General features: G+C 41.5%; 3 protein-coding genes and 1 long non-coding RNA gene across 7 annotated transcripts in view; 2 read left to right on the top strand and 2 right to left on the bottom strand.

Annotated features, from left to right (window-relative positions):
- Positions 1-9,217, top strand: part of LOC131879319 (zwei Ig domain protein zig-8-like) — an 85,701-nt gene extending 76,484 nt beyond the window's left edge. For both annotated transcript variants that reach the window (XM_059225610.1, XM_059225609.1), the window contains exons 3-7: positions 557-747; positions 2,132-2,342; positions 7,635-7,762; positions 7,845-8,013; positions 8,793-9,217. In XM_059225610.1, the coding sequence (XP_059081593.1) occupies positions 557-747; positions 2,132-2,342; positions 7,635-7,762; positions 7,845-8,013; positions 8,793-8,953 (860 nt within the window). In that variant the 3' untranslated portion in view covers positions 8,954-9,217. The remainder of the gene's footprint in view (positions 1-556; positions 748-2,131; positions 2,343-7,634; positions 7,763-7,844; positions 8,014-8,792) is intronic.
- Positions 9,218-15,626: 6,409 nt separating this feature from the next.
- Positions 15,627-17,770, bottom strand: LOC131879369 (zinc-regulated GTPase metalloprotein activator 1-like). The gene has a single exon (XM_059225671.1). The coding sequence runs from the start codon at positions 17,433-17,435 to the stop codon at positions 15,675-15,677; it is 1,761 nt and encodes a 586-aa protein (XP_059081654.1). The 5' UTR covers positions 17,436-17,770; the 3' UTR covers positions 15,627-15,674.
- A 1,389-nt stretch (positions 17,771-19,159) lies between these two features.
- On the top strand, positions 19,160-21,720 carry LOC131879065 (uncharacterized). Its single transcript, XR_009373088.1, has 2 exons — positions 19,160-19,946; positions 20,858-21,720. It is a non-coding gene; the product is annotated as an uncharacterized LOC131879065 (long non-coding RNA).
- Positions 21,721-22,853: 1,133 nt separating this feature from the next.
- Positions 22,854-27,130, bottom strand: LOC131879064 (secretory carrier-associated membrane protein 1-like). Of its 3 annotated transcripts, none has more exons than XR_009373087.1 (9): positions 26,689-27,127; positions 25,312-25,512; positions 24,614-24,692; positions 24,395-24,523; positions 24,133-24,292; positions 23,960-24,061; positions 23,681-23,816; positions 23,256-23,609; positions 22,854-23,189 (listed from the first exon to the last, which is right to left on the bottom strand). XR_009373087.1 is itself a non-coding variant. In XM_059225266.1 (9 exons), the coding sequence occupies exons 1-9, from the start codon at positions 26,770-26,772 to the stop codon at positions 23,186-23,188; spliced, it is 1,071 nt and encodes a 356-aa protein (XP_059081249.1). In that variant the 5' UTR covers positions 26,773-27,130; the 3' UTR covers positions 22,854-23,185. The 3 variants fall into 3 exon arrangements, 2 of the variants coding, with proteins under 2 accessions (XP_059081249.1, XP_059081248.1); XM_059225266.1 differs by having other exon boundaries at positions 23,434-23,609; positions 26,689-27,130; XM_059225265.1 differs by lacking the exon at positions 22,854-23,189 and having other exon boundaries at positions 23,252-23,609.
- Between the last annotated feature and the right edge of the window lie 668 nt (positions 27,131-27,798).

The raw sequence follows: 27,798 nt of genomic DNA, 5'->3' as shown, positions 1-27,798 counted from the left end.
ATCTAAGACATTGCCAGCGTCATGAGTTGGTACGTTGACAAGTTGAGATAACCCACCAAGCGTCACTGCCTCCATGAATGAATGGTCGTAACCACTCGAAGCTGTCATCTCCCGCCAGTTACTACCGGGGCAATTGAAGTCTCCAACTCCAATACACCTGGTCGAGAGTGAGCTCAAGAAATCGATCATTGGCATTATGAAACATTTTGCGTGCTAGATTAAAAACAGTCCACAATAATGCGACCCATCCCTTTCTGACCACATCCGGAAAAACACTGGATAAAAGGGGTCAAGTTCAAAGACTGAAATATCTCAAACCTGCACATACGTACGCCAAGCCAAACGGAATAAGGGAAGAAAAGGCATGAAGAAGATTGGCGACCCCAACTTGAGTTAGTAGTTTTCTCTTGCAAATTCATTGTAAGCAGACGTACGATTTGTTAGCAAACGTGAACAATGTTTTGGCAAAAAAATTTTGACTCAATATTGTCGGAGTTTTTGGCGATTAGTAATAAAATGATAACTTCAACTCAAGTCCATTATGATTTCATTTCAGCGTCAAATGGCCGATTTGTCAACGATGACGGATCCACTAATACGGGCACAAACAACTCTGAGGGTGACGAGGATCAATCGGAATTAGGATATCATCCGTTCATCAACCCACTCCTTTCACCACGTGTAGTCGGAGTGTTAGGCAAAGAAGTTCGTTTGAATTGTCATGTGACTGACATTGGCAATAATACGGTAACTAAATAAGATTTAAACAAGGTCAAATTTGCCATTAACCGGCAAATTTACCATGTGCAATCATCGACATTTTCCAAAACAAACATGCATATTTTGCAGTTAATCCGATCTTTGAACATTGGTTTCCATTGCGCACCTTTTTGCATTTTGGATTCAAAGACAGATTTAAAAAAATATATTTCCGTTTTTTCTTGAGAAAAAATAGAAATGCTGAGAATAACTGGAAACAATTTGTCCTCATTTACTTTTTTTCATATTTTTTGTTGTTAGAAAGGGATTTGTTTTCAAAGGGCTTGATGATTTTGCTTTTGGCAAGCTATTCATTCAATCATTCAAGATTATGTTTCTTCTCATTTGAAAATGAAATCAAATTCAAAAAGCTATCCAATTAAAGTTATCCCATTTGGTTTGGCGAGTTAGAAAATGCAAATATGTACTTATGTACTTCTTTCGAAACATGGCTCTTTTAACCGATGTGACCTGCTTTAATCATATTGTGGATGGTTTTTTTGAGAAATCTTATACCATAGCCCCCTTACGCTGCACGAAATATGTTTTACGTTCTGCACTCTAGAGGGCCATTTGTCATTTAGCCTCTACCAAATAAAGGGCCAATTGGGCTAATTCCTTGTTATTGAATTATAATGCGTTTGTGCTGTTTTTGACTAATTCTATTAAAATTCTATTTTCAATTAGTGCCTCGGGTCACATAATGGCCGGAAAAGAAATTGCGTTCAAGGCAAGGCAAGAGCAGTTTATGTTGCAATCTCCCGTGCCTCTTCCCGGTTTCTTTGGGCCATGTGACGTTGCAAATAAGAGCCCTTATATCTATATCCACGTGCATTTTTGCTTACCCGTTATTTTTTGCTCTCTGGCTATGTTACCTGATTCTGTTGCAAAAAGCCATTAAAGCTAAAATAGAGTCTTATATATCTGGATTTTTTTTGCATTTTTCTGCGTGTTGGTTTCCATTTTTTGCCTTTTTTGTTGCATTTTAATTGAAGTTTTTGTCAATTTCAATTGCATTATTTGAACAGCTCTGGTGATCATTCTTGATTCATTCATGATGAACTCTGTGCATACAACGAAGAGGTTTAGCTCATTTGCAATCGTCCCTTTGAATTCTTAGTCAAAACTACCCACTCTGACAGTTTGAGCCTGCCAACCGTCATTATCGTAATATAAATTAGATCAGTTGGAATATTTGCTTATATCTTATTACCCCCATAACATTCAGACGTTTGAGGGCTCATGAGTCTTGCATTGAAGATCCTATTCAAATGATCCAATGTCACCGCAACATTCCTGACTAATGGTGGAGGCAAATCAGCAATGATATTGACGACAGAATACTATCAAAGTATGGATTTCCTTTTTTCAGATATCTTGGATAAGACATAGAGATACCCATCTCCTAAGTGTGGGTCGATATACCTATACCACAGATTTTCGTTTTTCCGCCCAACATCTGCCCATGACACATTACTGGCAACTTCGGATCATGAATGTAACTTATGAGGATCAAGGGCTCTATGAATGTCAATTGTCTACAACACCCATTCGATCACATGTCATTGACCTCAAAGTAGTAGGTATGTTTGAAAAGACAACTCTTGATGGTACCTTTTGACAAATCAAGCCAATATTTTGCACATAAGAGTTGTTTTTATTGGCACCAAAGTTGAAACATAGATCAGCTGAATTGTTTGAAAAGTTTGCAGGCAAACTTGGCAAAATTGCCTGCAGTATATTGAGAGGTGAAGGTGTGTTTACAAGATGATGAAACTATTGAGAGTAATGAATAGGCGTTGGGATACTATTTGACCCTCTGTCAAAATGGCTCAAAATATGAACTGTTTTCCTCTCAAAAGTGCAAAACATTACTTCATGTTTCAAACATAAATGCATCAAAAAGTCATATTTATCCATTTTTAAATAATGGATTCAGCTGTGTTTAAATGAGAGAATACATGCAGAAAGAGTTAAGAATTTTAATTTTGAAGTAATGATGTACCAATTGACATAGTCAACTTTTTATTCATTGATGCCCATCACTGGTCTCTTGTAAACTAAATCAAAAAATAGTTACTTTTGCTTTTTTGCTTTGATAACGCCCACCTTGAAAGAACTTACAAACAATCATCTATGGGCCAACTGGAAAGTTTGCATACCACTTAGTTAGCAGCTTAGCTTAGAATATACAATTTTGCAAATGTGTTTAGCCTTTTTTAAACGGCACTACAATAAAAAGTTCAAAACTGATTTACTTAATGGCCCATTAATTGACAGAAATACTTGCTCATTACTGATGAAACATTTCATTGCAATTTTGTTAATTTACTTTTTCGGACAACAATCACTTGCTGACCTCAAAAACAATCGACTATTTGTGAAAAATCAGCGGGCTTTTGCTTATGCCTGGCGCCTTTTTTTGAAAAATACAGTAATGAAGGAATCTTATTTAATATGGGCAAATAATGGTAAAATAGAGCGCAAATGATTTTTATTTTTCTTACACATTGGTATAATGGATCTTATTTATGATTTGATTTCTAGTCAACTGAAGCCTGACCATGATCTATTTGATATTTGGAGTCATGTAATAACTCTGATTAGTCGGAAAATATGGAAAAAATGGCCGAAAACGTTAAAGACAAACATGGTTTGACTTCCATTACCTCATGAAATGAATCTCCTTCATGTATTCATGGTTAATGTTAGTAAACTTTAAAATGTATTCAACGTGTAAAGGAGAAAGAAGAAACACAACTAAGCAAGTCTCCGTTGTTATAACTCACAATAAATGATATGGTGGAAGACTGTTAGTTCATACGAAGAGGTAAGGTGCAATGAGCCTTTGTTATCATGTTATGTTCACAAAATGCGACCTACTTTGTAGCTTCATGTCTGGTGATTTCACAAAAAAAGTCAAGAAGGAAAAAATTGTCTCTCGACACAAGTTTCCAAAGTCATGAATTGAAGAAAAGTTAAATTGTCCGCCTGATAACTAAAATTGCGTAATCAATTGCATTAGAATACCATTTAGTATGGTTCTTTTCCTTTGAGGTAAAGGGCAAGAACATGCCCTGCCACAAGACATTAGAACAACCACCAACGTACACAAACAGAAACAAAAAAAGTCAAAATGGAGCTCTCACATTTACTACTCTCATTTGGGGAAAACTGTATAATGTTCATGTCAAATTTGATCGAGATGTCTTCAGTGTGTGTGTGTGTGTGTGTGTGTGTGTTTTTTTTAAGTTGGATTTGAAAGACACATCGGTAGGTATGTTCATTTGTAGGTAAGTGGGTTCTTGGATAACTCAATACAACAGAAAATTGAAGGCTGGAAAAGTCGGCAAATCAGGGAACTCGACACACCGGAAAACACCAGACATTGGAAAACGCAACACATCGGGAATAAAACATACCGAAAAACTAAACAGATATCACATTCCACATTTTGATGCTTGTTAATAACTTTTTCGATGGCTTGTCCAATGAGCTTCATAACAAGGCCAAATCAATTTTTTAAGCAAAAGCACTTGGACCTGAAGTAGGGATACCCTATCTCCATTTCCAATTGTCTTCAATTGAGAATGTTAGTAAATGGTTTCAGGCAAGCATGTATTTTCCGATTTGTTGCATTTTTATGGGTTGAACGTTTTGAGAAAATTTGCTCCACTCAAGCCGTCTCTGAATGCGTTCCGGCAGGTGGGACACGGACGAAATTTCCGTAAGAAAGTAAAAAAATATTCAAAAAGAATTATAATTTAGCAATTCCAGAGCAATTTGAATCAATTAGATGTGGCTAGCCTTCAAAGAAAGGGTTGATTCATGAATTAATTCGTCTATGGCTGGAAGATTCCTCTTTCAGAATTGAAACCAGGTCAAGTTCTTCCAAACTTTCGCCAATTTGAGACCAGTGTTCGTCTTTAAACTTGAACTTAGCCAGGCCGACCTTTCTGATCGGTCTTACTCTAGATGGCACTCCGGCTTTTGAGTAATGATCCACCCTATCTCGAGATTACTCGGTGTCACGTGGACTTACAGGGTCAGATCAGGGTCATTGGAAAAGACCAAGTCCAGAACGTTATTCACTCTGATGACTAATGCTGGCAGTCCTGGGGCGAGTGTGCACTGGAGTCTCTCACCCAATTTTGGAGAAATGTCTGGACTCGAGTCTTTTAGAAAGGACTCTAGTCCAGACTTGAAAAGTAAAAAATAAAACGACTCGTATGAGTCCGACTTTTGGCGGACTTTTGCCCTAACACTAGTAGTGAGTACCCCAACCAACATGTAGTTGTTTTTTTGAGTTTGGGATTTCATATTCACTTTCCCACGTCAATCCTTGGTGGTCACCTATTAAGAAGCCTCATTGGCTTGTACTCGGCTCGTGAGGGTGAAGATTGCACATGGGTTTGCTCCTGGCACAGTTTTACATTGCCGTAATCACGCAACTACATTACCAGTGTCAGTTAAATTCCCGTTGGAAGTTCCTTACGTAAGTCTCTCTTGGGCACGTGTTGAATCAACCTCATACGTGGTAGAGGTTGCTATACCTTTTCGGCGGGCAGGACGAGCCAATTCGAATTTTGGAATTTTAGTTTCTTGGGATGGGTTCCTCCATATTAACGAAGCTTACTGTATCCAATTCGTACGAGAGTGAACGCTTAATCTATTAAATTTACATCTTTTAGTTGGTGATTTCTATTAGTATCCGTGAGTTCCCACTCCCTGGGTTCTTTTCTGTTTGAAATACAAATTTATAGACCAATAGACATAATTTTTGGTCAAGGAATGGACGTACTGCATGAAATGCGAGGCAATATGCGTCTGGAAGGCAAGTTACATCCTTCGACTCCACGTTTAGGTCGATTCCAATATCAGGGTACGAGACTGCCATCTCGCGGTTCAAATGACAACTAGAACTTTTTTCTTCTTTTCGGAAGCAATGAACGATCTGACAAGGCTGTGCTTTAATTCTGCCTATTGTAATTTCATTGAATTTTTTGAAAGCAATGTGATAAATGAATTTGACATCACATGCCAACCATGAAAAGTTTGTCGTCTTGTGATTGCGCTTCGATTTTGATTTCGTTAACGAGCAAGGAAGAATTAAGTTTAGTGGAGTCTAGCACTTTAGAAGAAAGAAGTGTTTTCGAAAATCTCATTTTTGGGGATAAAGCTTTGACTCTTTTTTTATCAAATTTTATCTTCATTGTCAAAAATATCTCATCTATTTTCATTCTGTTTTTGAAGTCGCCCATCCCCCCGGATTTTTTTATTTTTTTATTTTGGACCTTTGAGGCCGCATAAGGCCCTGCGACCTCTAGGAGGAGACCTCCACGTGGTACACGAGGGGCATGGATCACTTACCTTCCATCAAACTGTAATGTTTTGGCTCGATAAATTATGTCTTGAAGGCCCTGTACAATTGAAGACAAACAAAATCAACATGTTCATATGATCATTGGAGAACGAGGACCACGCAGAACAATAATATCAAAGAACTCGAGACCGTCTGTCCTATGGTACGGTTAGCAATGTCCTCCATGACGATCAGGGGCCTCTCCAGGAGGTCTTCCTGCGAAGGCACAGTGCCTAGGGGGTCCGATATCAAGAATGGAAAAAAGGCGGAGGGGGTATGCGAACAATGTCAACTTAACGACAATAAACATTTTCATGGGGTGATCTTTTGTCTTGACAGTGATTATGAAATTTGACGGAAAAGAGTTGAGGCACAAGCACATATTTTAATTTTTTTATTTATTCAAAGTATAAGCCTTGTCTCATCTACACCTTATCATCACTCGTTCCTAAACCAAGCTTGCAGTAGGCCATTTCAAAGAGTGTTGGAATTTTGAAGCCATTGATCTAAAAGGATAAAAACTTTCCATTCACGTGTTGATCAATGTGAGAGAAAAATAACCGTTGTAACTTGATCCTGAGCGCCATTTTTCATCACCAAATCGATTATTTTGCTTCAATGTAATAACGTCAGAAGTTATGACTCATAACTAACCAAAGATGGAGATTGGATCTATCGCACGTTTAAGTCCAGAGACAAAATCACGATGCTAACTCTGTACAAGTCGATTATTCAGCCACATCTTAAATATGCTTCACCCACTTGGGCTCCAATGTGTTCAACAGGTTTGCAAAAGGTCGAACAAGTCCAAAGATGCTTCACTAGGAACATCACAGGAATGAGAGAGCTCCCATATTGGGAGAGACTGAAAAAGTTGGGACTGTGAAATGTTCAGAGAAGGTACGAAAGGTATCTGATACTGTTCGTCTTCAAAAGTATCCATGAGCTTTGTCCCAACCCAGGATTTAGGGTCAATTCTATTGACCGTAGAGGCCTAATGTGCATTTTGAGAGCTCCTTCAAGCCCACGAGAATCCAGGCTAGTTCGAACAATGAAGTCCACTTCTCTTCTTTCTCGGGCTCCTTCATTGTTTAATTTGCTTCCCTCTAATATTCGTAAGGAATACGTAGGCCTGGTGAGTCCGGTAGCATCTTTCATGTCAGACTTGGACAACTGTTAGATAGCATTCCAGATCAACCATATATTCAAGGACTAGCTCGGTCTGCCAACTCAAATTCGTTGGCCGACCAAATATCATACGTATAAAGATTGAAAGGTAATAAATAGACGAATTATAACCTTTAATTTTAATAGTACTGGGGATTACATTCCCTGTAGCGGTTAGAAAAGCCCGTGAAAAAAAAACAAACCAAAAAAGTCATCAATCTTTCAACAACTACCACTTGACATTACATTATCAATGACCATCAATCAGCCGTCGAAAATTGAAAAAAAGAGAAACCCTAATTTAGAGCAAACCCTGTGAGCTTACGTTTCGATTATGTGTTCGCAGAACCTCAGACGGACATCTTGGGCGGTCCGGATATGCACGTAGATCGTGGCTCAACCATTAATTTGACATGCATTGCCAAATTCAGTCCAGCTCCTCCTCCCGATGTAGAATGGTATCACAATGGACAGGTGGGCATAATCCTATGGTGGTTGGATCCTTCCCTATATTGCGAACTAATCTCTGTGAACATTATTATTTCCTGCTTTTCAGGTGATTTCCTATGATTCTCCTCGTGGAGGTGTAAGTGTGGTAACAGAAAAAGGCGAAAGCACATCCAGTCATTTACTCATTCAAAGGGCAACTGCCAAAGACTCGGGACAATACAAGTGTGTTCCCGAAAACACGGTGGAAGCGGCCATCACTCTTCATATTCTAAAAGGTGGGGCAAGTTGACGAGTACGTTACTTAACCATATCGGTTCAAAGGAAAAACAATAAAGGAGCTGATTTATGGCTTCGGGGTAGTCCAAGAATAATACATCCCATACTAAATAACCAATTGCTCTCAACAGAATCCGCGTTTATATTTTGGCATTACTAACGTGCCAAGAAATGTTTTCTGACAACTTCCCGTCGAATTTTTATGTAAATTTATAAATGAAACTATGAGGCTCACTTGGAAATATATTTATGGTCTTTGTTTACGAGCCCATTTGCACGCTTAACATGAGTAAAGTTTCATATGTGGATTAAAAAACAAGCTATACTGAAAGCCTAAACTTCTTCTTTTCTACTTCTCTCAAAAAGCATTTTTTTGCATCGAGGCATTTGGTCAAATATGGGTTGCAATTCAAGAAACGCTGATTTGAGAGTGCTCTTCATTTGTCACTAAATTGAGAACCCTTCCCGACAAAAATTCCATGTCACCTGATTACTGCAGTGTCACTCCGTGTCATGGTTGGGGCTATAGCACCATCAAATACATTACTCACTTTACAGCTTTTAATTCGAGAATAAAGTCTCTTCTAATGTTAGGGGACAAGTGAGAACGGTGTTGAAGTAACTTTGAATGGAAAAGTAACTTGTTTACATATTGTAAATTCGAATCCAAAGATATCAGACTAAAGTGGTTCGCCCACGTTTGCCAAGTTTGGTATTGCCAGGTTTTCAACTAACAATCCAAATGTTGAACCTTAAAACCTTGGATTGGTCGTTTTAGGGAAGAATCCGGACGCTTGGCAAACTTCAGGAGGAAGCGCATTGACATCCCGATCCTCCGACTCACACTCTTCAACGCCTTCCACTTTGGAGCAGCTGACTCCACTCCTGATCCTGGAATTCATGCTGGAAAAGCTGATCAACTTACTCTCGTCTAGTTAATCCCCGGAGATCTTGTCCATTGTTCCATCAACTCGACGAGGAGGAAAATGAACAAGTTCAACGGGGCTTGGGAACTGCTTACTCTCTTTTGAGCGACGATCCAAATCGTTTTTGGTTTGCTTCAACGGACCTTTTGGGTGTTTCAAATCATATATAAAATACGAACTACCGTCGATGTTGCTATGAAACAGAAGAAAATGCAAGGACCATGTTCTACTTTGTAAAAAATGGGACGTTTGAAGGTTCATAATAAAACCCGCAGATAAGTAATCACTTGCTATTGCTCAATTCTTGGATCCGTGACAACACCGATTTGTTGGATAAATTGTTCTTTGATTATTCATTTTTGAACTTTTCCGCTGTTATTGGGTGGTTGGTTCTCCTTTCTCCAACCCTCCGAATCCTTGGAATATGGGATACAAAAAACAGGTTCATTGTTTTTGGAAGCCTCTCGCGGCAAGTAAGTGGAATTTCAATTACGAATTGAACAGGGTTCCCAAGACATGTGTAGTTTCTCGTTAAGGTATAACTTGTAGACGGAAAATAGTGTCATTGAGTGTTCGCTGCCTCTTCAAGGCAAAACTTGCAAAAACATGTCAGATGACGGTGGATGAGGAGATGGGGAAATGATTCTAATATTGACAATGTACAAGGAGGCCCTATAATAGTAGCGCGACAGTTGTTCCGTGCACAATCGAGTACATCATCTTAATATGATGTGGATAAATGATGCACAGAATGTGTAAGAAAATGTATGTTTTTATCTTGTGAAAAATCACGAAGTCGTTGAATTGTCCATCGTGTAGTCCGTTTGTCGGTCAAATGTTGACCAAATGCCAGCCAAACGCTCGCTATCCATCGTAAGTCTCGGAAAGTTGTGAGGTTTAAAGACACTCTCGAGAAATCGATTCTCAGAAATTAATGGGACGTAATCGCAAAAATCCTCGGTCACCAAAACCGATATTCCCGTGATTATTTTGAGAGGGGAAAGACAATCTGAATAAGCAATCTCATCCTCAAGAATCAATGCTACCAAAATGTCGGCCCGCTGACGGAAAAAGACGTCCAAATCCTTCCTGGATATCCCATTGGGACGTAGTTATGACCCAAAGTCAACCCTTTGCCGTTCAGACCCAGTGGTGGACCCGTGAGGTGAACCAAATCACAAGTTTCAAAGATAGTAAAGAGAATTCAAATTAGAGAAAGACGCCTTTTGAGTTTTTTGGTTAAAGATACTTATTACAGCTCTTGCTAATGTCGGCTTTGAAGTATGATGGACGCAACAAAAAACAAAATATCTTATTTCTATGATCTAATCTCACTAAGTAAGAACATCTTTTGATGATAAGAACAATTTTCAATTGTGTGCAAAAAAGCCTTGTTCAAATGCTTAGATTTTTTTTTTCGATTTTTTTTAGTATTTGCTTAAATAGAACTTTTGTCAAATTTTGTTGTCCCCTTCAAAGTCTTAGGGTTCAAAATTAGTTGAGCTTTTGAGTGAGAATACCATATACACAACTGCATCAATTTTTGCTCTGGCTTTTTCTTGAGACTTTTGTGTTTTTCAATTTTTTTTTTCAAAAAGTAAAACATTTCAAAAAATTGCCTGACCATCCCCTGTCAAAGAGTGCCAAATATAATTGAATTTTGAAACTGAAATATCCTTCGTGATCATCACGAATAATTTGTTTTTTGTTTAAAAAAAAGTAGCATTTTTCTAGCACTTTCGATTTCCAATTAGCATTTTTTAGTATCGATTTTGAAAGAGTTAGCATCGCTGGCTAAAAAATACTTGCCCAGTTGCTTCGATCCATGGAGTGAATCTTCGACTAAGGAACGATCCAACTGAAGGCCCCTTCCCATCGCTAGTCAAAACTAAAGATTATAAAAGAATCTTACATGAGTGTCATTAGTCAAAACATCAGAACACTGGAGGTGATCCGTTACTTTTGCAACACCCTATGAATGTAAGAACGGCAAATCTCGTAAATACTGTCCTGACTTAAGACGGCAATCTCTGATTCAACGAGTTGTCATGAGGCGGCCAAAGAACAAAGGGTTACATATCTCCTTTGGACCAAGATAAGACTCAAACGGACTTTCAGAGTCCGATTTTGGTACTTTAGTCATGTGATTGCAAAAACGTGGCTTTACGTTTGATGGATGGTTTTGATGCACGCCTCAACAGTTTTCATGAAGCCCCACCTTTATTACTTTCAATATAACACGACGAAGCCAAACCAGCCACAGGCTAAAAGGAACCGAGGGGTCAATAACTTGTTCCTTGATTATTGACAATTATTTTGTTTTAAGCTGAATATGGCATGTTCAGTTTCATGCATGTGTATATGCACAAGAGTCATACAATTAAGCCCTGTGGACTTATGAAAAGGGTTTTGCTCACCTGGTTACTAAGACAAAGGTCTTTAGATATGTTTGCTCATGTAGCAATTGGTCCATGATTTTTGATAAGCTATCAACTATTCTAAGTTTGTGAAATGAGTAAAACTTCATTCAAGTTAATTCACAAATGCGAAAATGGCGCTTGTCACATTTTACAACATCTCATAGAAATTTCAGCTTGGCCTGTTTCACTCATTTAAATATTGGTCTTACATAGTTTCATTCTCTTTGTACTCAATCCTAGTGCCCTGTATTAAAAGAGTGCAACAGTGAGGTCAGAGCACCAATGCAGTTAATTTTGAACCTTCAATTCTGTTCCAAAAAATTAAGTTTACATGGATCCCGGATCCAAACCAAACACATTTTTGTAAATGTTTATGCTTTAAGAGTTAGTTCTAAGGTTTAAATTACTTTTCAGGCATCCTTATCTGCAATCACAGAAACACCAGATTCAAACTAGGTATTTTCCAATAGAAATATAGAAAGTGGCTCAACAACTGGCATTTGCAACATTAAAAGTACGTTAAAGGGTGCCTGAAGGGTAGCTAAAGCCGTATATGACAAGTACAATCAGAGAATATTATGTAAACGCGTTTGATTTGGATCTGGGGCCCAGTTAAACTTATTGTTTTGTAAAGGAATTAAAATTAAATTCCTATGGTGCACTGGTCTCACTTTTGTTCTCTTCTAGATTCAGAGCCCTACTCAATCCATTCCTATCTTATCAAAAAACGAGACGAATGTAAGGCAAGGGTAAAAAAAGATGTTCTTTGGATGAATCATTGTGTTGAGGATGGCAGTGATGATTCCGTAACGCAATGCTCCAAATTGATAATCACGCAACTAAAGTACCAAAATCGGACTCTGAAAGTCCGTTTGAAGATAAGACACAAACTTCTAGAGATGTTTCTTGAAGTTCGTGGATAAGATCATTTATGATTTGGAAATGAGTTTTTCAATAGTTTCTTTTAATGAAATTCATCGGGCTCCATCCTTGTACAATTAGATTTTTTTTGAGAATGAAAGCAATTAAATATAAAGGTAATGAGCCCCTAGTAGAGTACTCTTGACCTTAACGGTCCACAACAAAAATTGGACACCTTAGCTGCTTGGTGACCAGCAAGATGATCTAGAGTTTTTTTCTCGCACCGGATCTGCTTAATGCGATTATGAGCGCAAGATAACGATAAAATCACGAAGCCTCAAATTTCCTGGATTTTATGCGTGGAGTCCAAGTAGGGTACTTGCTAGAGGGCTAGTCAGAGAAACGACACTCACGAGATATCTGAGATTTTTTGGCTCCCTCGCGGCTGCCTAGTGTGTGCAATGGGGATCGGCTTTGAACACGTTTAGTTACGTGATTTTCAAAATCAAGCTCCGAATTCAGGGAGCCAGTGAGTTGATGGCTCGCTTGTCCGCTTGTTTGAAACTGAGTAACGCAAGAGAGGTCGATCAGCCCGACACCCTGCTGCCCAACTACCAAAATGTGTTCAAAGCAAAGTCTCAAGTGGCTTGCTTGGAGTGACTTTTCTCTGACAAGCCCTCTAGTACTTGCTCACGAGATCCATTGGTAAGTTGGCAAGCAAAGCAGACAGCACTCAGATTTAATCAAAGGGCAAAATACTTTAAATGCTTTATAATAGTGCCCATGGGGAATACGACACTTTCCTCCTTGATTTTGCAATTTCCATAGTTAGCCTCATGCGTCTAAGCACATTTTTAGCAATTTTTGTTGAGTCACGAACTTCTAGAGACGGGGACGAAAATTATGTATCTCCTAAACCATTTACTTAATTCCAAAACTCTAAAAGCTCTTGTGATTCTGATGGATCTTGTCAAATTTGGAACAAAATCATGCTCAGGGGCTGAGATCAAAGTCATGTACAGTAATTACTATATCACATTTGAATTTTTTACTTGATCTCAATCACCTACATCAGCTTTTGACAATAGTCAAAACAAAACAACTTTGGAACAACCTGGTCTACAAATAAACGAACTCAAGATATTTTGCCTTTAATTGAGATCTAGGTTTCTTTTTTTCATTTCTATCTTTTTGAAAATTGGCCCAGAGTTGCTCTGACCATGAACCACTGGAATACGGACGGGGATGGTAAGGTTGAAAATTAGCAACTCCAATTCGAGTCAATGAATTAAATTCTTCTTCAAATAAGTCTGGCCCCAGATCCCTGCGATGGCGTATTTCAAATGTCAGCTCAATCAAACGACTGGGTCCAAAGTTATGCCCTCTCAAAGTGCAGTACATAACAGAGCACAGAATGAATGACTTAGCCCTCTTCTGGTAATCAATTACCACAAGAGGGCTAGTTCGTTCATTCGTGGAAGAGCTTTGTAGTGCCTTTTGAGACGGCATAACTTTTGATCCAGTCGCTCGATCGAGCTGAAAATTGAAATGAGTAATTGTTGTAGCCTGGGATCATTCTCATTTGAAGAAGAACATAATGCGTTAACTTAATCGCGAAAAGCTTATTCCCAAACCAAGCGTCCCCGTCCATATTCCTGTTGTTCATGCTCTGACCAAGGGCTGGCTGTATGGTTGGAAAGGCATTCATAGTCCATATTCATACAAGGCAATGGTTAGGTAAATGTAGGGACCCTGGATCTCTAGGTAGATGTACTCTTCTACTAGAGTGGCTCTAGTTGAGGCTACATAGTGGAGGCTGGGTAGTCAAAGTTGCGTGATTTTATTGGCATCTGTCGCACCCAGGCAGATCTGAGAGCAAAGTGAATACTCGAGAGCAAAGTGAACAAGAAAAAACCAAACCATCGTATGAAATCTACGTTTTTTGTTATCACCTCACTTTTTTTAATCGACTGGATGTTTTCATCTACAAACTAGATTTAGTTACATTTTAGATTGATGAAGTTAGTAGCAATTTCTTGAGACAATGCCAATTATAGTTTTGAAATTTTATAGTTATTTTAGTTACGACACTTGGGCACAAAATCATTAAGCATAAATGAAAGACCACCCAGCCCTACTTCAAAACATTGATATTCAATACTTTGCCCTCATAAAGGTCCTGTTTCCCCATACAATTCCATTTATACAACATTTTAGAGTTAACATTCCATTTCATGTGCCCTTTTTCATGAACATGATGACATGTTATAAGTTTATGATGAAAATGACTAATGTAATTAGGAAAGGTGCAGTTGAAAGCTCTGAGAAAAGTTAGGTAAACCAATTTTTGCTTTAGACAGCTTAGGTCATGTGTACCCTTTGTCTTATTTTCGGAAAAATCAGTGCATGGCCATGTTTTTAATGAGTTTCATCCAAAAATATGTCTGTAGTTTGAGATATCCTAACAATAGAAGGAAGAGGCACTAGATTTAGGGCGGCTTTACACTAAGATGGAAAACCGAGATTGAATCCGGTTTGAGGATTGAAGTTGGAGTAGTGCTGGGGCGAGTTGGACAAAAGACTCCAGTCTTTCACTGTACCTAAGTCGAACAAATACACTCAAACACCAAAAACTCGCCCCAACACTAGTCCTACTTGAATACTCAAAGCGGATTCAATCTCGATATTCCATCCTAGTGTAAAACAGCCCTTACAATGATAGAATCGAGATTTTGAAATCGAAACAAAGCCCTAACAACCCTGTTACGATAAGCAACAGACCAATTCTAGACTGCACTTGGTTTCCGACCTTGTATCAAGAGTTTTATCCTTGAGATAGTATGATCAAGAATACCGAAGGACGAGAAATTGTCTTGCTGATAATGTCAAGATTGAGAATTTGGGACATGAATCATATCATACACAAGCCCATTTGAAAAATTGAATGGATTATCAACATTATATGCAGACAAAAACAGAAAAAATATATAAATGCTCATTAGCTAATTTTGAAGCAAAGTCATAAACACTTACTCGAGATATTTTCTACATGTAAATGGTTTTGTCATGGAATTCATATAAGTAGAATAAAATTCAATTCTGCATTTAATCAAGTTATTGTAAAAGAATTCAGCGTAGTGGCATGGCATTAGTTTGGCGTCGGTTTAGCACTAGAGAGGGAAGCTTTTTGAAATCGCGCTAAATGACATTACCTCCAAAGCAAGTACTTGAACATGGAAAAGGGAATTGATTAAACACTCTCTCTGCGGATATGGATCTGATTAGGCGGTAACGCGAAGCTCAAACGTCTTCTAGCGAGATATTATGGAGCTTTCCTCTCCAGGTCTGACGGCCTCTACAATTCAGCCAACATTTGCTTGGTTGTATTGATATTAATTGGCTGCATTTCCAGCCAACATTTGCTTGGTTGTATTGATATTAATTGGCTGCATTTCACGGAACGGATTTTTTTCCTTCCTCCTCCTCCTCCTCATGGTCGTCATTATCAGTGAAGAACATTAATTGATCTTCAACACTCGGCCAAGGCGGTAACAAGTCACCATCCGTTTCAGGATCCTTAGGTTTCCAACCAAATTTCCAAGCATTCTTCCTCTCATCCTCACTTGTTCCTTTGGCCACTTTGGACTTGGGGTTGTCCTCCGGCTTCAGCAGACATTCATCCAAGGCCTTGATGAGAGCCTCTTTCTTGAGCTCTTGGCCGATAAACACGAGCTCCTGCCTCCGATCCTGGATCAAACCGGGCACCATGTCTTTCTCGATCAGACGAGCAGCATCCGTGTCCTTTTCAGGGAACGCCTCTGGGGGCATCACGCCCATCCAGGGACCGCCACAAGAGACTTCTCCATTGGCTCCGGCCTGACTCCACTCGGCATGTTGAAAATCCCGACCGGCAAACCACATGAAACCTTTGGAACGAAAGATTTGGCCAAAGTTGGTCTTCATATATTTCTGGCATTTAGCATAGGTGGCATCACGTTTCGCTTTCGCCGCCTCGTCACTCAGTTTCTCGTCCTTGGCCTGGTCGTCTTCTTCTTCATTCTCAATGGGTTTATCTCTGGCCACGTCGGTGGCAGCTTCGGATTCACCCTCATTCATGACCTTTTCTTCTTCGTCGTCGTCATACGTGACCAATTCCAAGAGGAACAACTTCTCCAGGAACTGAAAGATTCGTCGCGGATGAAAAGGCGTTCGAGCCCGATAAACGAAGCTGCTGATGCCGTATTCTTCCGTTTCGGGTTTGATATCTTCCAGCAAGGATTTGAGCCATCCCGCACTACGGGCAGCTTCGTCCATATTGAAGAGACCCGTGTTCACGATGGCTTCACAAGGCACTTTCGAATGTTGGGTAAGGACCACCTTGGCCGTGGGATTGAGCACGTGAACCAACTGTCGGATGGCCTGGATTTCTTTCTCTTGCACGAGATCAGTCTTGTTCAACAATACCACGTTGGCAAATTCGATTTGATCGATAAAGAGCTCAGCGATGTTACGATCATCCTCCTCGTCCACGCCCCCCTTTTCGTGATAACGCTCCAAGAGTGTGGTACACGAAGTGATGTCGCCACTGAAGGCTTGGCAATCGATCACGGTCACACACGTGTCCAATCGGGTGATATCATTCAGGCTGTGAGGCTTGTGTCCGATGACCTGACCCACTTGCGCCAAGGCTTCGCCCAACTCCTCCAACATGTCCTGCCGTTTCTCAGTCTGGGCCTTGATCTTGTCAGACAGGGCTTCTTGATCCTGGTCATTTTGGCCTGGATGTTCTTTCTCATGGTCGTGGTCGTGTTCCCCATCGTGGTCGTGTTCCCCATCGTGGTCGTGGTCATGCTCAAAGTCGAACGTGAACGTCTCGGCCACTTGTTGCGGCTCACTCACGCCCGTGCTTTCAATGAGGATGGCGTCAAAGTGATTGGACAAGGCCAGCCGGGTCAATTCCAGGAGCAGATCTTCGCGCAAAGTGCAGCAGATGCAGCCGTTGTGCATCTCAATCATCTTCTCCTGCTGCTGAAGCACATTAGCGTTCTTCACCAAGGCAGCATCAATATTGAGTTCGGCCATGTCGTTGACCAAGACAGCCACTTTCAGGTTGGGATCGCGGCTCTCCAGGATGTGCTTGAGCAGAGTGGTCTTACCCGAGCCCAAAAAGCCGGACAGCAATGTCACCGGCAAGGGATAGCGATTCTTTTCCATGTTGATTCGGATTCTCGGACCACGGAGTCAATCTATGCCACCACGTGGTTTCGGTAATGCTGAAATGTAGCTGTTCGTCACACGTTCCAATCAGGGAGGCCAGCGCTCTGAGCTCACAAGCGGCCAAAATATCGCTTGAAACGTGCCAGAACAAGTCATATGCGCTCCAGATCGGGCCGAAAACATGCCACCCAAAGCATTCACAAGTATCACCCCATCATTGTAGCTACCTCCCACATCTGGTGGTTGTCATGACTAGGCCCGGCATGAACTTTCAGATAAATATCGTCTGTATGGACTACAAACTTGCCCAAGACTTACCCGAGTGTCACAAAAAGTTCAATTTAACTTGTACTCACACGTTCTGATGGCTGTAAGGGCTATCTATGCCTCCTATACCAAGCAATATGAAGATTAAAAGGCATGTTCTGCCATAATAACTTCCAGCCACGGGTTTTGAACTCACTTAAAGAATGATCAGTTAGCCCAACATAGTTTTGAATGAATTCATGCGCCATTTTGCATGACCAGACAACCAGACATTTCCATATTAACACAACCCACATCTTGCAAAAAGATCCTCAAAGGAAGTGTCACTTGCAAAAGCAAAAAAACATGCCAGATTCCTCCATAAAAGGACCGCTCTTGGCGCTGTGCTTGAATTAGGGTGACCAACGGGCCGGACCTTGAAAACCCAAGAAGCACTCTTGGACATCGTAGAGCCTAAATAATCAGTAGGTGATACATTTCGTATAAAGCGATACGCTAAAGAAAGTGATAAATAAACCGCGAAAATAATTCAAAACTTGAAAAATCACTTTGCTATATCTAGTGCATTTTCGACAAAAAAAAACATTTTAGCCTTATTAACATTTTTCCACTATTTGAGTCTTCCAACTTGTATCTTGTTCATTATTTTACATTTTAGTGCGCGTTTAGCCATTTTGTCATTTAGGTAGTACTCTCCTTCCTTCTGAACATGTTTTCCTTATTGGGGACGTGCTTATTTACTTCCATGCAACAGCCAAAACCAAGATTTCAGCAATTTTGTCTTTTAGTTTGGTTTGGATTTCATATGCTTTACCACTGTAGTATCAAAATACAAGATTGTGACTTGTCTGATTCCTAACTTATAAACTTCATACAATATATGGTGAACCAACAAATCAAATATCATGTTGAACTCTGTGTCTCCTGTTGGGAAAAGTCAGCAAAAAAGAGAGGGATCTACAGTTGAGCTCTAGCTACCGTCATGGCTTTGATTTAACCCACAATCAAATTCATTTTGTGAACAAAACTGCCTCCAACAATAACATTGGGCTCCAGTCGAGAATCAATTGTATACTTTGACATTGTATCAATTAAAAGCATTACCAGAAAGAAATCTCAACTTTTGTTAAAGCAGAAAAAAAGAAGTTTAATTAAAAAAATATGAAATACGGTCAAGTATCTATCATCTGGTAACAGCCATTGGTAATACAGAGACCAAAAAGGGCTGAATACTAACAAGTAGTTTTTCTGTTTCTGCATTTTCACCTCTTTTTGCATTTTTGGACTGTTTTCACATTTTCCCACATTTTGTGCAATTTTCCTACTTTGAAATTGAACTTCGTCCAAAAAGGCAACGTTTCTTCAGATTCTTCTTCTTCAAATAGTTGCAACCTTGTTACGTACCCCGTGTCCCAAGAAGATTGGGCCTATTTTTCAAACACGGCTTTCGGTATCACGTAGTCTTGCAACATCGTGTTTCATGAATCATGATACATCAAAAGAAAGCTTTCGACTTCAATTTATACTGTTTTTTTTGTGACTGTGGCTTATATTTTACTGTCCAGAACAAACACCATGAAAGCAGTGCCATGCTCTACCCTCCCGGGGGACATGCCGGGCGAGGAGGTTGAGCATGCTCATTTACACGCCTGCCCAAAAACCGGGTTCAACTACGCCTAAAATCTGGACAAGATCTCATTGGAACCAATCCAAATGGTTGACCCCGGACATGGAGATCCACCCCGGGACCGCATCTGCGGTTAGGTGACAGATTTTCATAAAACTTATGATGAGGTGCCTCCAACAGGTTGGGATTGCCTCATCTACCAGATTAATCCGGACAAGGGTTGCCCAATATCAGCTAGGATTCAGGATGGACAGACCATTGAGAAGAGGACGGTGCCACTATTTACGATTAAGATGAGGGAAACCGCTATATCCGTTCCCGAGCCTTACCATAATGGCGCCCGTTCCCACATATCAGTTACAAATACGGATTGATTTACAAAGTCTAGAACATGTGCCCCTCCTCAAGCCCAGAATTGGCGCCCAGGACTATCAGCCAATTGTCTTGCTAGATCATCAGCCTTAAGTGTTGAAGAGAGAGAGATGGTTGCCAAGAGCCTGGAGGACCCTGGATCGAGTCTTCATGCTGACCGTTTGCCGGGGCTTTTGCCCACTTCGAGAGCGCGCGCTAGGTTGCGGCTAAAGGAGCTCGTGATGAAAAGGACTTCTCTCCGTGTAAGCTAGAGGAGCAGCATAGAAAAATAAAATTCCAATTTGACTGTAAAGCACAAAAGTTAGGCCAGGTATAAGACAGAAAACTCATATTGGGCCAATTTTGGGGGGACACCAATTCCAGCTCTTAAAAATTGGTTCATGGAAGAAATCATTCCCAGTTACGGAGTGCCCAAGGGCGTTGGTATCAGCCCGAGGTTTGGACATGGAATCCCAGGAATCATTTCTCTCCTATGCAAGTTTTTTGTCATGGTCGTCTTCGTACTAGTAGGGAAGTGAAGCCACCCTACCGGAAAGAGAGAAAATCAGGGCCGCCAAGTGGATATTTCAATGCCAAAAAGTGTTACATGGCATACTTTAGACTCTTCAAGTATGAAATCATTTTCTAGGCAGGTTTGACGGATCAAGCATGTTTTTTTTTTTTTTTTTATATGGGGGGGGCTTTTTTATCTTGTCCTGTTTATTCTGCTAGTAAAATTGTTGCAATCATTCTCATCTCTTCTTTCTCCGGGCTCCTTCATTGTTTAATTTGCTTCCTCTAATATCCGTAAGGAATACGTAGGCCTTGTTGATCCGGTAGCATCTTTCAAGTCAGACTTGGACAATTTTTTAGATAGCATTCCAGATCAACCCTACATTCAAGGACTAGCTCGGTCTGCCCACTCAAATTCGTTGGTAGACCAAATATCATAAAAAATTGAAAGGTAATAATAGACGAATTATAATCTTTCATTTTGATAGTACTGGGGATTACATTCCCTGTAGCGGTTAGAAAACCGTGCCAAACCAAAAAAAAAAAAAAAAAAAAAAATTAGATTAGCCCACCAATGAGAAGAAATGGCCCATCGCTAGGAGTTGTAATAACACTACTATGCATGAGTGTTTTCTCTTATCTCTGATCTTCTCTTCTTCAGAAAATGCAGAGAATTCTCATAGCGGTCGATTGCTAACATCACACACGTCACTTCCCCCCCCCCTTTACCAAAGATGCAATCCACATTGAAGTATCAAAGAACATTTTTATACGTCTTGGTTGAAAAGGTGGAAACATTCGTGAGTTCGATGGGTCTCTTCTCACGGGTACTTCGACGAGGAACTTGAGGTGTTGAATTTTGATGAGAGGGAGAAGAAGTTGTAGAGGATACCGAAGGTGGGTTGGAAATTGAGAATGTAAAATTGAGGATAAATTCCAGGGCGTAAGAATAGTCTGTTTTACCAATGAATGCGACCACCAGGAGTTTTCCAAATGAAGGTGTTCTCGTACATTCCAAAATGAGCGAATCTGTTCTGGGAGGTCAGATCGCTCCTCCGGAAATCCATTCACGAGCACATTCATCAAGCTCTGGCACTCCGGATCGTTTTCAATTTCCCATCTCAAATGAGCCAGCTTGAGATGGGGAAAATCATCTTCAGCATTACACTCCCCCACATCGAACTCCACCAACGGCAATCTCCACCATGGTAAACTCCGCCAACGGGGATCTCCGCCAGCCAAAAAACCCGCAACATGCACTTCCGCCACAGAAGACCTCGCCATGATAAAGTCGCCGATATCTCAGCTCGCCAATGAAGATTTTTCCCCAAAAAGGAAATCTGTTAAAGGAAGATCTTTCTTCATCTGAGGGAACTCTGCCATGATACACTCCCTACATTGAAATCTACAATGAGATTTCCAAGCAATGAAATACACTTTGCCAACAATATGCTCCTACAGAGGGACCTCCAACAGGGTCTTCATTTTTTTTATTGAACCTGAAAATAAATATTGCAAGTCTGATCCAAGTGCAAAAATTTTTGGGGCTCAAGTACAGACAAAAAATCACCTATACAGTCGTAATAATGAAACGAAGTCTCGTGCAAATTTGAATCTGGTTGTATAGTAGCTCAATTCCTCACATGTCTCATTTTGAAAAATTTTGTTTTTATGCACCAAATCGACCAATCGTTAGCTATGAGGCAAGGAGGATTGAACGAGATGGACTCATATCATTACTATCATGGAACATAAGACACGAGAAAACGGACCCCGTGATAGTCCCGTAAGAATTGGCAGCCGCACATTTAAACGTGCGAGGCTTTTGACACCAATGTGGCGGATAAATATTTCGTTGATGTAAGGGTAAGAGTGTATATTTCTGAGCCCCCAAGGACCAAAAACTTGGTAAAAACAATAATCCGACAATTTTTGCCTTGAAAACGACCAAAATATACTTGAATACTTCACGGACAAGTCAAAGCTGTTGTATCGACAACACCTATGATTTTTCTAGAAATGTAGACTTGGATTACTCTTCAGATGCTGATCCACTGAAATACGAGTAAAGTGTTATTAAAATATGTGCCCGGCTTAACAAATCGCTTAAAATACCTTATTATGCCATAACAGTAAAAAAGCATCTTTGAAGTTTATTTGCATCCTGGGCTTGTTTTTTAGTTATTAGATGGACGAGATAGACTTTTGGTACGGATTGCTTCAACTCCAACTGTTATTGGGCTGCTTTGGCCTAGGCTGGCCATCGAGCTCAAAGGTAAGAGTCACGTACTTGATTATGAAGGAGTAGCCCAGAACTATTGGTCTGCACTGGATATGGGGTTTAACTAGTTCGAATGGTGGTAGGATACATAGTTTAGGGTAGGGATTTTGAGTCATCAGTTTGAGAATTAAGACGAACTCTTTTGAATTTCTTCAGCACACGGATGTCTTTATTATTCCTGAGCCAATCACTGAAGTGGTGGCATTTATTTTCGATTTAGAGCGACATGTCACATCCTACAAGTCACATCTTACCTCAAGAAACCTATGAGATACACATGTGTGATTAGAAACCAAAGCATTTCGACCATCCGTAGAAATACGATTATTTTACACGTACAAGTACAAAGCTTGGTAGGATTAGAGTGCAGCTGAAGTAAAGCGCTTCAAAAAACTGTGTTGAGGGGAGGTGTTGGGCGAGGGAATAGGTAGTATATGTGAATAAATAAGCATATTACGGTAGATATGATCACATTATTGATTTCGCTCTCGGTTGAATCGAATGCTTCATCAGCTCTTAGCTTAGTTGACGACAATTGCAACGACGATCGAGGACACAAGGTGTCTGTGCGAATGCAGACGATCGAAGATTTGGCTGAATTACGAAGAATCAGACCAGGGATTGATTTCGCTCGCGGATTTATATGATAAAAAGTCCATCTTCAGTTCAGGTTAGTCGAAGTTGCAAGACGAGACAAGTGCCTGTCCACTAGCTAGAAGGTCAAGAGAAACAAGGTCAGTGACAAATGTTTTCCAATCAGCATGTGTACACCAATTACAACGGGTTCGTTTATTTTAAATTAACTGATTTGTTTCTGTATGGCTTGCACGATGGATCTCTTCCTCGGTCTTCCGACACTTTGCTTCGAGCAATAGAACAAGCTCATCGTGTTGTAAAGTGTTGGGGTGTGTGTGGGTGTGTGGAGGGAGTTAGGATGATATGAATTGTTTTAGTACCGATTGTTGCCCATGGGCGTGCCACCATTATTGGGATTGTTAAATGCGTTGGCCGCGGATTGTCGGGCGGCCTCAGCAGCGGCTCTTTGCACACCCTCGTTCTTCATCACGCCCGATGCGAATTCGGCTTGGGCCTTCGCCACGGTGCAATCCGACGCTTTGTACAGACGATGAACCTAGAGGGAGACAATCACACGATTTGTTGTTGAGTGCCGCCATTTGGGAGAAATTGAAGCAATCCGCTTACCTTGGTTAACATGAAGAATTGGGCGACAGCCGCAACGGCAAACCCGACGGCCGTTATCAACATCAGCACGCCAACAAATACTTGTCCACCCGTAGATTCGCTGTTAGTGATCTGTCGAATGCCCGTAATCAAACCGCTTCAACAAAAGAGACAAGGAAAACGGCTCAGATTATTGTTATTATTATTATCATTATCATTATCATTATTATCATTATTATTATCATTATTATTATCATTATTGCTTATAGATAGAATGCAGTCGGTTCAGCTGTTTCTTACCATGATCCGGTGTCTCCAATTCCCAAACTGCTCAAGACGCTCATGATGAATTGGAAGAAGAAGACGAAGAAGAACACCATGAAGTTAAACGAACTGTCATCGCTATTGGAAAGAGTAGGGAGGCCATCAATGATAACAATAAATTCATGGCGAAACCGATGATCGATAAGTACCGGAACGCCTTGTAGGCGGGTCTGAACCAACAGATGAAGGAGAGGGGCGAGAAGATGAGGAAATAGATGGTGGATCCCACAAACGTACCACCCCAATCGCCTCCCACGAATAAGTACAACAATCCCACGATCATGTTCGAGAAGAGCAGACTCACATGAGCTGACAGGTCACAAAAAGCGGAGGCATGAATGACAAGATAAGAGGGGTTTTAAAATAATGCCAGGCACACCTTGAACGCATCACATCGAGTATATCACTTACCAACCCATAGATAATACAGGTAATTGACAATCTTTTGAAACTCCACAGGAATGTCCACATTGATATCTTGGTAAAAGCACGGCTGGAATGGACAGAAGCTAGGAACCGGAGGCCAATTATTGGTCCTCGCTATAAGGGGAATGCCAGAGAAAATACTCTTAAAGGAATGCTTCCCATCAATTCACTAAATCAATCGATGTGTTGTTGTTTTCTTTTTACCATTGTAGGGCGCATTTCGCAACTCTTGCTCTCGGCGTTCCAAATCTCGGGCTCGTTCCTCCAACTCCTCTTGACGACGCTGCAAAGACGAAAAACTTGACATGGATAGATATCGCTAGATATCGCATGGGTTCGGGTTTTCGCTCTCAACAATTATCCATCGGCCAAGGCTAATGATCGGATCGAGAAGCGTCCCATGGTCTTCGAGTGGGACCGGTGCCTCCTTACCTGCAACGCCTACGATGGGGGCGTGGACAGAGCAACCAGAGCACGAGATCACCATGAGACAGACAACCGAGAGCCGAGATTACGCACGATATGCATTGGATGGATTGGATGATGGATGGATGGATGAAAAAATCCATGGAAGTTCGAGTGACGAGGAAGAAAAGAGAAGGCGGACAAGAACGAGACGGAAAACATTAGCCCCAATAGACATAGAGAGAAAGCCAGAGTCTCCACATTAGTTCAAATCATAAACATCCATAATAACCATTGCCCGAGCCACATTTCCAAATTTACGTTTGGGGCCGATTCCTGGATTAAACAACCCAGCTGGGGCCGTCAAAGAGGTACAGACGCTTCCAGTGATATACAGAGATTAGGTTTGGGTTGAGTCCCAGCGATACTAGATCTAAGTCCTACGGTTGAATGATAGCCTGGTTGAGCCAGGTCATGAGTGAGGGGGGGGCGCTTACCTGAAAATCGGCGGTGGTAATGGGCGGTGGCACTTGAGGCTGTGGGGATTGGGCGTTCATAACAGCAGGGCCAGACCCCGCCGATTGTCCCACCGTCTTCTGGCCTTCAAATGGATTATAGTCAGACAAATCGGACGGGGCGGGGGGCTCGACGGGTCCGCCCGGACCGCCCCCCGTGGTCGCTTTTTGGACCGAAGGATCCTAAGCACCGGGAAGAAGGGAGTTGGACATTAAATCAAACCTGACTCACCAGAGCTCACGGATCATGCATGACTAGGGGTCGTGAAGAGATTTTTTGGGGTAAATTAAATAATAAACAATAAAATTAAGTTTTCACCTAATTTGGCCATTTTTGGGCACAAAAATTATTTTATGAGTTTTGAATCATAAAATAACCTAAAACCGAGAATTTTCGGAACATTGAAGGGTTTTGGTCATGTTGAAGGGAAATTGAGTGAGAAAAAAGAATTTGGGTCAATATTTGTCCCCGCTTAAAGATTTGGTTGACATTGAACCTCAAGCTTTCATTGAGAGGAAGTGAGGAAGTGTTGAACACATACAGTAGTGTCATACTGGAAATGATCAAATTTTATTCCAAGGCAGGTGGTAACCTTCCTACGATTGGCCACCCATATAATGTACTACATTGCCAGTGAGGGCTGTCTTGATGTCAGAACCAAAACTAAGGGCCTGCAGAAGACGGGCAAGAGGCCCAGAAAAGTGGGTGAGTCTTTGGGTGTCCATCCTCAAACTGTTGGTAAGAGGAGAACTGCAGCCAAGCACAGCAGATCCCTTTACAACAGACGAGACTGAGGGCCAAGATCGGATTGGACCGAGCTTTATGAGCAAGCAGATGGCGGAAAAAATTATCAAGCAATTTGTTCCTGAAAAAACTTTTTCACTTTTTTTAAACTTATTTTTACGTTTTCGGAACTTATTTGGGCTGATTTTCGTCACTTTAAAACCCCCATTTGGACCCAAATCCCAAACTGTATTTCCAAGCCCAAGTGACATTCGTCCTTCCGATGGCATTAAGTGGGTGCCTGCGCTACGCTGGCGAGGCCATAAGGCGGGCTGTCCCCACATGATCCATTATCCCACGAACGAACCGTATGACCCGCCAGAAATCGTATGAAATCATCCGGTCTAAAACTGGTGGTCCAGGCCGGCCTGTCATCTCTCTCTTTCGAACCATCTAGAACTCGATCCATCTGTTTCTCTATTCATCTATCTGTCTATCAATCCATCAATCTCTCGAACTCCCTTAGACTTCTGGGGCGCATTCAGGGAGTTCGTTCATCGAGGGGCCAGAGGGCACACCAGAGGGCACACCAGAGGGCACACCAGAGGGCACACCAGAGGGGGCCGGGCACGTACTTGAAATGGATCAGCGGCGGCCGACCCAGGGGTCACCAAGGGCGGGGCCGCGAACGGGTTATCGTCAAAGCCGAATTGCGACATGCTGGAGGTGTGGTTGAGTCCAGAGGGCGGACCACTCTTCTTTCCGGCTGCTCACACACTGACTCACACACTGACTCACTCACTCACTGCCCGTGACAGGCTCCGGCTCTGGTGGGTGGGTGGGTTGTGCGGGTTCTGGCTTTCAATCACGCCGTTCGTGATCACCGTGATTGGCTCAATGTCAATAGGGGAGGGAGGAGGATGGCTGGCTGGCTGGCTGGGAATTAATATCTGTCAGCCATTGGACGTTGTACGACGACTCATCAATCCACCACATACACAGACAACGATACGTACGTAGGGATAGAACGATAGAGCGATAGAGCCAGAGACAGACATATGGCTCGCTCGCTCGCTCGCTCGACTCAAAAGTCAAGCCTTGGGCCGGTCGGCTGGTCGACGATCACGGCTCAGTCAGTCCGAGGGCAGTGTTGCCACAGGCATATACCCAGCAAGCGCCCAGAATGGCACCCATCATCCTGGCCCGGGCCCATGCCCTTACCAATCCACCTTTTCATGCCATGGTGGATTGGTAAGATGGCCCATCAGCTCGTACATTTGAAGACTGTGGGGGACCGAAATACCTGTCCTCTAGGCCATCCCAACTTGCACCCATTTGGGGCTGATTTGGTTCCAGAAATGACCTATGGAGATTTATTTCCTCCATTGTATGCGTATATTTGGTGCCAATATCAGATGGGGTTAGCCAACCCGGGTCGACCCGGGTTTCAGTCCCAATGCCAATGGTCATTCGATGCAATTTATCGGCTCATCTGAGCCCAGATGCCTGAACTGATGCCACGTTACATCGTGTCAGAACCACGAAAATCACCCTCAGCCGGCCCTATATTTAGGCTTTGGGCCCCAACTCATCCAGGGGCTGAAAATCCACGGGGATCGCGAACAAATTGACTATAACGTTGACCTCCGCTCGGCACCCAAAATCCCAGCCTTTCATCACCGTTAAGAGAAAATGTTCATGAAAAGCACCAAATAGGCATCTCAGGCCCAAATTTTGGCTCCCAT

This window comes from Tigriopus californicus, chromosome 4 (genome assembly GCF_007210705.1).
Source record: "Tigriopus californicus strain San Diego chromosome 4, Tcal_SD_v2.1, whole genome shotgun sequence".
NCBI classification, from domain to species: domain Eukaryota; kingdom Metazoa; phylum Arthropoda; class Copepoda; order Harpacticoida; family Harpacticidae; genus Tigriopus; species Tigriopus californicus.
Note: the sequence above shows the minus strand (reverse complement) of the source record. Positions and strands in the feature narration are given on the sequence as shown.